Source organism: Triticum urartu, chromosome 1 (genome assembly GCF_003073215.2).
Source record: "Triticum urartu cultivar G1812 chromosome 1, Tu2.1, whole genome shotgun sequence".
Taxonomy (NCBI): Eukaryota; Viridiplantae; Streptophyta; class Magnoliopsida; order Poales; family Poaceae; genus Triticum; species Triticum urartu.
In genome coordinates, this window is record NC_053022.1 from 517,184,163 (window position 1) to 517,195,142 (window position 10,980).

At 50.7% G+C, this 10,980-nt stretch overlaps 1 protein-coding gene and 1 pseudogene across 1 annotated transcript; one reads left to right on the plus strand and one right to left on the minus strand.

Annotated features, from left to right (window-relative positions):
• Nucleotides 1-257: 257 nt before the first annotated feature.
• Nucleotides 258-1,883, minus strand: LOC125533024. The gene is made up of 3 exons (XM_048696831.1): nt 948-1,883; nt 701-856; nt 258-636 (listed from the first exon to the last, which is right to left on the minus strand). The coding sequence occupies exons 1-3, from the start codon at nt 1,698-1,700 to the stop codon at nt 355-357; spliced, it is 1,191 nt and encodes a 396-aa protein (XP_048552788.1). The 5' UTR covers nt 1,701-1,883; the 3' UTR covers nt 258-354.
• Nucleotides 1,884-9,422: 7,539 nt separating this feature from the next.
• LOC125533025 lies at nt 9,423-10,641 on the plus strand (annotated as a pseudogene).
• Nucleotides 10,642-10,980: the final 339 nt, after the last annotated feature.

Below are 10,980 nucleotides of genomic sequence, written 5' to 3' on the forward strand. Positions count from 1 at the left end.
CATTGATAAATCATAATGAACCATGTAACCCTTGTACATGTCATTATGATTACCTTCCTCCAATGCCGCTTTACGGGCAATGTAACCCTTTTGTGGTCATTGTGACTTGATGTACCTAAGCCGAGGTAAAACAAGTATCGACTGAGAAATGCAGTATTACATCTGCAGACCTATACACTGAACTAGGCGCACTTCTGGAGCTGCAAACGATGGCGCCAATGGAGAACACCCGCAATTCACCGCCATGGAACAAAATGGACGCAACTGAGCAGCAGGATGAGCTTATTACTTTTACTAGAGATTGAGCTGTGGAGCAACGCATGACCAGATCATAACCAAATGGATGCAACTACACTAGCAAGGATCATATATTCGTATCTGCCGTGGCCTGGCGCCATGATCGACAACCTTGGCCTGATCGCTGGAGCACCAGCGAGACGGAGCGCGCTGATTCCTGAGCTGCTGCACGTGGAGCCCCATGAACGAAGTGGCCGTCAGCCTGTTCGACGACACGGTCGGCAGCGTACGCGAGAGCCACGACTCCGATGGCGTCTTGGGCGACGGCAATGCGAGCACCATCTTGTCGTCACGGCGAGCCATGGTCCTCTCCTGCGAGGGAGGTAGGGCGGCGGGAACCTGGCCGACGCGTTGAGCTGCGGGGTGTCTTCCCGCGCGTCGCCTTCGCCGTCGGCGGCCTGACGCAACTTGGGATTGGGGAGGCGGCAGCGGCGAGGCCGCACCGCCGTCGGCCCCGTCGAGGACCAGGAGCAGGCCAAGATGGGGTGGCCTTGGGATGCACGGCGCCTCGGTCCGATCGCCGCAGCGAGCTGATGTACACCTCCTCCCAGCTGCTTCCCTGCAGAGCACACCCAGAGTCAAGATCAAGACGTGCATGCATGGCTTGGCTAGTGATACTCCATGAGAACGTGAAACAAGCTGCTGCTCACCGTGACCGTGCCAGCGTCGAGATCAGGGTGCTGCCCGACCCGCGGCAGGAGCGGGTTCGTCTCGCGCCGGCTGCTGCCGCAGCCGGACAGGAAGCGTCGCGCGCCTCGGCGGCGCCTCATCGTGGACCGCGCCGGGTTCAGGAGCAGCAGGGCGCTCTTGGCGCACCGCGCGGGGAGCAGCCCGCACTTCCTTTTGGACGCGAAGCCCGCCGTGCTGTGCACCTCCCACTCGTCGTCCTCCCCGTTGCCGTCCGCGTCCTTTACATGGTTACGCTGCACGTGGACGTGGCTCGCCGGCAGGTGCTGGACAGGGAGGCGCCCCGGCAACCTGTCGCTGGTGGGGGTGCGCGTGTTGGCAGCAGCGGTGGCGGCCTTCCGGAAGACGCACTGCTCCTTGGCCGCCAGCAAGAAGCGGTCCATCATGACGCTGCCGCGGGGGCTCGGGCTCGGGGCCGCCGACGCCGTCGCGCCGGCCGCGTCGCTGCAGCTCACGGTGTAGCAGCTGTCGGGGCGGGAGAGCGCGTCCGAGAAGCGCACCGCGGCCTCCTGGTCCGGCCCGGGCAGCGGTGGCGTGCCTACGCCCTTGGGGTGGCCGGGCCGGCGCTCCCACCCGAACGGCACGCCTCCGGGGCGGGGGGTGGCATCGTCGCAGCGTTCGCCGTACCGCAACGCGCCGCCCAGGCCCAACCCGCCGTGGCGCCGCACGGAGAGCAGCGGCGCGGCGAGGTCGATGCGCTTGCTCGCCTCGGCCATGGCCGAGCACTAGCTCTAGCTGCGTGATAGTGTGAGCGACCTCGATCGATCGCCAATGAGCCACTCTAACCACCGATCTGGCCCTTAATAAAATAAAACGCAACCCGTTGGATGGATGGACCTGCTCAATCAAGTGGAGTAGATCGTTGTGATAATGCCGGCAATGCACGGACGTGGCCACATGATCCAGCACGCAGGGGGTAATAACACTGTTCACCTTGTGCCGCTGTACGTGGTCGATTTGGTTTGCTCGTCGTCGGCTGTCGCTGGATGCATGCTGAAAGGGGAAAGTACTTGGACGATCCGGCGTCCTCCTAGGCTGGCTGGTAAATTCTCTGGGAACTTGCACCCCAATTTCGATGGTATATACGTACTGTGATGTGAGGTTGTCGTAACAACCGGTGGGTGACATTGTCCATTTTGTCGGCCGGACAGTACCGTTAGTACTTGGGTAGACGCACGGTCATGGTCAATCATACATGGTCGTGACTCGTGATAGGATACCATGCAGCTTGCATCGAGACACGTCGTTTTCGTCGTCGCCGGGAGCGAGAGAGAGCACCGTCGATCGACACTGTCCATTCTACTCTCCTGGTGTGATATGTGCCTCGGGCCCTCGGCTAGTAGTACTATAGTCCAGCACCACTAGACTGGGGGAGTGGCGCTTTAAATTAGGTGGTCTTGGTTTTTTGCATTTAAGCTGTAATGCTGGGTGCATCTATGCGGCCAACGACTCTGATCTGTATTCTGTCTCGCTCACTAGCTTGTTGTTTTGCATTCAAGTGCCAATTTACACCTCTGGACCAGACCAACACAAACTTAATACTACGATCATTCTTGTATTCTGTTGTAGAAATATCTACCACTAATAATACATACAAGTAGGGAACAATGCAAAAATTCGCAGGGGCACGCGAGTGCGGGGGCACGCACCTGTCAGGTCCCGTCGTCCGCTCATTTTGCTCGCGTGTAGAAATATCTCCTTATATCATGATAAATGTTTATTATTCATACTAGAATTATATTAACCAGAAACTTGATACATGCGTGGATACATAGACAAAACACCGTGTCCCTAGTAAGCCTCTACTAGACTAGCTCGTTAATCAAAGATGGTTAAGTTTCCTAACCATATACATGTGTTGTCATTTGATGAACGAGATCACATCATTAGGAGAATGATGTGATGGACAAGACCCATCCATTAGCTTAGCATAATGATCGTTCAGTTTTATTGCTATAGCTTTCTTCATGTCATATACATAATCCTTTGACTATGAGATTATGCAACTCCCGGATACCGAAGGAATGCCTTGTGTGCTATCAAATGTCACAACGTAACTGGGTGATTATAAAGATGCTCTACAGGTATCTTCGAAGGTGTTTGTTGGGTTGGCATAGATCGATATTAGGATTTGTCACTCCGAGTATCAGAGAGGTATCTCTAGGCCCTCTCGGTAATGCACATCACAATAAGCCTTGCAAGCAATGTGACTAATGAGTTAGTTGCGGGATGATGCATTACGGAACGAGTAAAGAGACTTGCCGGTAACGAGATTGAACCAGGTATGAAGATACCAACGATCAAATCTCGGGCAAGTAACATACCTATGACAAAAGGAATTGTTGGGGAACGTAGTAATTGTTGGAAATATGCCCTAGAGGCAATAATAAATTGGTTATTATTATATTTCCTTGTTCATGATAATCATTTATTATCCATGCTAGAATTGTATTGATAGGAAACTCAGATACATGTGTGGATACATAGACAACACCATGTCCCTAGTAAGCCTCTAGTTGACTGGCTCGTTGATCAATAGATGGTTACGGTTTCCTGACCATGGACATTGGATGTCGTTGATAACGGGATCACATCATTAGGAGAATGATGTGATGGACAAGACCCAATCCTAAGCCTAGCACAAAGGTCGTGTAGTTCGTATGCTAAAGCTTTTCTAATGTCAAGTATCATTTCCTTAGACCATGAGATTGTGCAACTCCCGGATACCGTAGGAATACTTTGGGTGTGCCAAATGTCACAACGTAACTGGGTGGCTATAAAGGTACACTACAGGTATCTCCGAAAGTGTCTGTTGGGTTGGCACGAATCGAGACTGGGATTTGTCACTCCGTGTAAACGGAGAGGTATCTCTGGGCCCACTCGGTAGGACATCATCATAATGTGCACAATGTGACCAAGGAGTTGATCACGGGATGATGTGTTACGGAACGAGTAAAGAGACTTGCCGGTAACAAGATTGAACAAGGTATCGGGATACCGATGATCGAATCTCGGGCAAGTATCGTACCACTAGACAAAGGGAATTGTATACGGGATTGATTGAATCCTCGACATCGTGGTTCATCCGATGAGATCATCGTGGAACATGTGGGAGCCAACATGGGTATCCAGATCCCGCTGTTGGTTATTGGCCGGAGAGTTATCTCGGCCATGTCTGCATGACTCCCGAACCCGTAGGGTCTACACACTTAAGGTTCGATGACGCCAGGGTTATAGGGAATAGATATGCGTGGTTACCGAATGTTGTTTGGAGTCCCGGATGAGATCTCGGACGTCACGAGGAGTTCCGAAATGGTCCGGAGGTAAAGATTTATATATGGGAAGTCCTGTTTTGGTCGCCGGAAAAGTTTCGGGTTTATCGGTAATGTACCGGGACCACCGGGAGGGTCCCGGTGGTCCACCAAGTGGGGCCACCAGCCCCAGAGGGCTGCATGGGCCAAGTGTGGGAGGGGACCAGCCCCGGGTGGGCTGGTGCGCCCCCCCACCAAGGCCCAAGGCGCAAGGGAGAGTGAAAGGGGGCAAACCCTAGGCTCAGATGGGCCTACCTAGTGGTGTGCCCCCCTCTCCCCCCCTTGGCCGCCCCCCTAGATGGGATCTAGGGCTAGCCGCCACCCCTAGGGGTGGAAACCTAGGTGGGGGCGTAGCCCCTCCCCTCCCCCTATATATACTTGAGGTTTTGGGCTGCCATAGACACGAGAACATCTCCTTCTTGGCGCAGCCCTACCCCTCCCCCTCCTCGTCTCTTGCGGTGCTTGGCGAAGCCCTGCTGGAGTACCACGCTCCTCCACCACCACCACACCGTCGTGCTGCTGCTGGATGGAGTCTTCCCCAACCTCTCCTTCTCCCCTTGCTGGATCAAGGCGTAGGAGACGTCACCGGGCTGTACGTGTGTTGAACGCGGAGGTGCCGTCCGTTCGGCACTAGGATCATCGGTGATTTGGATCATGATGAGTACGACTCCATCAACCCCGTTCACTTGAACGCTTCCCTTAGTGATCTACAAGGGTATGTAGATGCACTCTCCTTCCCCTCGTTGCTAGATTACTCCATAGATTGATCTTGGTGATGCGTAGAAAATTTTGAATTTCTGCTACGTTCCCCAACAGTAATTTCAAAAATTTCCTACGCACACGCAGGATCATGGAGATGCATAGCAATGAGAGGGGAGAGTGTTTTCTACGTACCCTCGTAGACCGTTCGCGGAAGCGTTATATCAACGCGGTTGATGTAGTCGTACGTCTTCACGTCCGACCGATCCAAGTACCGAAAGCACGACACCTTGGAGTTCTGCACACGTTCGGCTCGGTGACATCCTCGCCTTCTTGATCCAGCAAGAGGGGCGAAGTAGTAGATGAGTTCCGGCAGCACGACGGCGTGGTGACGGTGTTGGTGAAGAACAATCTCCGCAAGGCTTCGCCTAATCACTACGAAAACTATGACGGAGGATAAACTAGAGGGGACGGGGTTGCCGGCACACGGCTTGGTGTTTCTTGATGTGTCTTTGGTGCTAGCCCTGCCCCTCTATTTATATGTTGAGCCCTGGGGTCTAAACTTGGAGCAAAAGCCTCCTCAAAGTCGGTTTTGCCCAAAAGCCAAGAGTCCCACTCGGACTCCAGGACCAAACGCCACAATCCTTGGCGTCTGGCCCAGACGCCAGGGTCTCCGGCGTTTGCCCCCTGGTCTCCGCAAAACTCCTTTTGCACCGACTTATAGCCTCATGGGCCTGACCCCTTGGCCAAACCATATCATCCAATATATGAATCTTTACCTCCGGACCATTCCGGAGCTCCTCGTCATGTCCGTGATCTCATCCGGTACTCCGAACAACATTCGGTCACCAACATACATAACTCATATAATACTATATCGTCAACGAACGTTAAGCATGCGGACCCTACGGGTTCGAGAACTATGTAGACATGACCGAGACACCTCTCTAGTAAATAACCAATAGCGGGACCTGGATGCCCATATTGGCTCCTACATATTCTACGAAGATCTTTATCGGTCAGACCGCATAACAACATACGTTGTTCCCTTTGTCATCGGTATGTTACTTGCACGAGATTCGATCGTCGGTATCTCAATACCTAGTTCAATCTCGTTACCGGCAAGTCTCTTTACTCATTCCGTAATACATCATCCCGCAACTAACTCATTAGTTGCAATGCTTGCAAGGCTTATAGTGATGTGCATTACCAAGTGGGCCCAGAGATACCTCTCCGACAATCGGAGTGACAAATCCTAATCTCGAAATACGCCAACCCAACAAGTACCTTCGGAGACACCTGTAGAGCACCTTTATAATCACCTAGTTACGTTGTGACGTTTGGTGGCACACAAAGTGTTCCTCCGGTAAACGGGAGTTGCATAATCTCATAGTCATAGGAACATGTATAAGTCATGAAGAAAGCAATAGAAACAAACTAAACAATCAAGTGCTAAGCTAACGGAATGGGTCAAGTCAATCACATAATTCTCCTAATGATGTGATCCCGTTAATCAAATGACAACTCATGTCTATGGTTAGGAAACATAACCATCTTTGATCAACGAGCTAGTCAAGTAGAGGCATACTAGTGACACTCTGTTTGTCTATGTATTCACACATGTATTATGTTTTCGGTTAATACGATTGTAGCATGAATAATAAACATTTATCATGATATAAGGAAATAAATAATAACTCTATTATTGCCTCTAGGGCATATTTCCTTCAGTCTCCCACTTGCACTAGAGTCAATAATATAGTTCACATCGCCATGTGATTTAACATCAATAGGTCACATCACCATGTGATTAACACCCATAGTTCACATCGTCATGTGACCAACACCCAAAGGGTTTACTAGAGTCAATAATCTAGTTCACATCGCTATGTGATTAATACCCAAAGAGTACTAAGGTGTGATCATGTTTTGCTTGTGAGGGAAGTTTAGTCAACGGGTCTGCTACATTCAGATCTGTATGTATTTTGCAAATTTCTATGTCAACAATGCTCTGCACGGAGCTACTCTAGCTAATTGCTCCCACTTTCAATATGTATCCAGATTGAGACTTTGAGTCATCTGGATCAGTGTCAAAACTTGCATCGACGTAATCCTTTACGACGAATCTTTTGTCACCTCCATAATCGAGAAACATATCCTTATTCCACTAAGGATAATTTTGACCAATGTCCAGTGATCTACTCCTAGATCACTATTGTACTCCCTTGCCAAACTCAGGGCAGGGTATACAATAGGTCTGGTACACAGCATGGCATACTTTATAGAACCTATGGCTGAGGCATAGGGAATGACTTTCATTCTCTCTCTATCTTCTGCCGTGGTCGGGTTTTGAGTCTTACTCAACTTCACACCTTGTAACATAGGCAAGAACTCCTTATTTGACTGTTCCATTTTGAACTACTTCAAAATCTTGTCAAGGTATGTACTCATTGAAAAACTTATCAAGCGTCTTGATCTATTTCTATAGATCTTGATGCTCAATATGTAAGCAGCTTCACCGAGGTCTTTCTTTGAAAAATCCCTTTAAAACATTCCTTTATGCTTTGCAGAATAATTCTACATTATCTCCGATCAACAATATGTCATTCACATATACTTATCAGAAATGCTGTAGTGCTCCCACTCACTTTCTTGTAAATACAGGCTTCACCGCAAGTCTATATAAAACTATATGCTTTGATCAACTTATCAAAGCGCATATTCCAACTCTGAGATGCTTGCACCAGTCCATAGATGGATCGCTGGAGCTTGCATATTTTGTTAGTACCTTTAGGATTGACAAAACCTTCTGGTTGCATCATATACAACTCTTCTTTAATAAATCCATTAGGGAATGCAGTTTTGTTTATCCATTTGCCAGATTTCATAAAATGCGGCAATTACTAACATGATTTGGACAGACTTAAGCATAGATACGAGTGAGAAACTCTCATCATAGTCAACACCTTGAACTTGTCGAAAACCTTTTTGCGACAATTCTAGCTTTGTAGATAGTAACACTACTATCAGCGTCCGTCTTCCTCTTGAAGATCCATTTAATCTCAATGGCTCGCCGATCATTGGGCAAGTCAATCAAAGTCCATACTTTGTTCTCATACATGGATCTCATCTCAGATTTCATGGCCTCAAGCCATTTCGTGGAATCTGGGCTCATCATCGCTTCCTCATAGTTCGTAGGCTCGTCATGGTCAAGTAACATGACCTCCAGAATAGGATTACCATACCACTCTGGTGCGGATCTCACTCTGGTTTACCTACGAGGTTCGGTAGCAACTTGATCTGAAGTTACATGATCATCATTATTAGCTTCCTCACTAATTGGTGTAGTAGTCACAGGAACATATTTCTGTGACGAACTACTTTCCAATAAGGGAGCAGGTACAGTTACCTCATCAAGTTCTACTTTCCTCCCACTCACTTCTTTCGAGAGAAACTCCTTCTCTAGAAAGGATCCATTCTCAGCAACGAATATCTTGCCTTCGGATCTGTGATAGAAGGTGTACCCAACATTTTCTTTTGGGTATCCTATGAAGACGCACTTCTCCGATTTGGGTTTGAGCTTATCATGTTGAAACTTTTTCACATAAGCATTGCAACCTCAAACTTTAAGAAACGACAGCTTAGGTTTCTTGCCAAACCATAGTTCATACGGTGTCGTCTCAACGGATTTAGATGGTGCCCTATTTAATGTGAATGCAGCTGTCTCTAATGCATAACCCCAAAACGATAGTGGTAGAACGGTAAGAGACATCGTAGATCGCACCATATCTCATAAAGTACGGTTATGACGTTCGGACACACCATTACACTGTGGTGTTCCAGGTGGTTTGAGTAGTGAAACTATTTCACATTGTTTTAACTGAAGGCCAAACTCTTAACTCAAATATTTTACCTCTGCGATCATATCGTAGAAACTTTTATTTTCTTGTTACGATGATTCTCCACTTCACTCTAAAATTCTTTGAACTTTTCAAATGTTTCAGACTTGTGTTTCATTAAGTAGATATACCCATATCTGCTCAAATCATCTGTGAAGGCCAGAAAATAATGATACTTGCCGTGAGCCTTAACACTCATCGGACCGCATACATCAGTATGTATTATTTCCAATAAGTCAGTTGCTCGCTCCATTATTCCAGAGAACGGAGTCTTAGTCATCTTGCCCATGAGGCATGGTTCACAAGCATCAAGTGATTCCAAAAGTCCATCAGCATGGAGTTTCTTCATGTGCTTTACACCAATATGACCTAAACGGCAGTGCCACAAATAAGTTGCACTATCATTATTAACTTTGCATCTTTTGGTTTCAATATTATGAATATGTGTATCACTACGATCAAGATCCAACGAACCATTTTCATTGGGTGTGTAACCATATAAGGTTTTATTCATGTAAACGCTGCGACGATGCCACCCCCCCGCCCCGGAGGCGTGCCGTTCGGGTGGGAGCGCCGGCCCGGCCACCCCAAGGGCGTAGGCACGCCACCGCTGCCCGGGCCGGACCAGGAGGCCGCGGTGCGCTTCTCGGACGCGCTCTCCCGCCCCGACAGCTGCTACACCGTGAGCTGCAGCGACGCGGCCGGCGCGACGGCGTCGGCGGCCCCGAGCCCGAGTCCCCACGGCAGCGTCATGATGGACCGCTTCTTGCTGGCGGCCAAGGAGCAGTGCGTCTTCCGGAAGGCCGCCACCGCTGCTGCCAACACGCGCACCCCCACCAGCGACAGGTTGCCGGGGCGCCTCCCTGTCCAGCACCTGCCGGCGAGCCACGTCCACGTGCAACATAACCATGTAAAGGACGTGGACGGCAACGGGGAGGACGACGAGTGGGAGGTGCACAGCACGGCGGGCTTCGCGTCCAAAAGGAAGTGCGGGCTGCTCCCCGCGCGGTGCGCCAAGAGCGCCCTGCTGCTCCTGAACCCGGCGCGGTCCATGATGAGGCGCCGCCGCCGAGGCGCGCGACGCTTCCTGTCCGGCTGCGGCAGCAGCCGGCGCGAGACGAACCCGCTCCTGCCGCGGGTCGGGCAGCACCCTGATCTCGACGCTGGCACGGTCACGGTGAGCAGCAGCTTGTTTCACGTTCTCATGGAGTATCACTAGCCAAGCCATGCATGCACGTCTTGATCTTGACTCTGGGTGTGCTCTGCAGGGAAGCAGCTGGGAGGAGGTGTACATCAGCTCGCTGCGGCGATCGGACCGAGGCGCCGTGCATCCCAAGGCCACCCATCTTGGCCTGCTCCTGGTCCTCGACGGGGCCGACGGCGGTGCGGCCTCGCCGCTGCCGCCTCCCAATCCCAAGTGCGTCAGGCCGCCGACGGCGAAGGCGAATGTCGGCGGGAAGACACCCCGCAGGCTCAACGCTGTCGGCCAGGGCTTCCCCCGCCGCTACCTCCCTCGCAGGAGAGGACCATGGCTCGCCGTGACGACAAGATGGTGCTCGCATTGCCGTCGGCCCAAGACGCCATCGGAGTCGTGGCTCTCGCGTACGCTGCCGACCGTGTCGTCGAACAGGCTGACGGCCACTTCGTCATGGGCTCCAACGTGCAGCAGCTCAGGAATTCAGCGCGCTCCGTCTCGCTGGTGCTCAGCGATTCAGGCCAAGTTGTCGATCATGCGCCAGCCACGATAGATACGAATATATGATCCTTGCTAGTGTAGTTGCATCCATTTGGTTATGATCTGGTCATGCGTTGCTCCGCAGCTCAATCTCTAGTAAAAGTAATAAGCTCATCCCGCTGCTCAGTTGCGTCCATTTTGTTCCATGGCGACGAACGCTGCGACATTTTCTCTAGGGCATATTTCCTTCAGGAATAACGTATGTTGTCATTACGGTACGACTGATAAAGATCTTCAAAGAATATGTGGGAACCAATATGAACATCTAGGTTCCGCTATTGGTTATTGACCGGAGAGGTGTCTCGGTCATGTCTACATAGTTCTCGAACCCGTAGGGTCCGCATGCTTAACG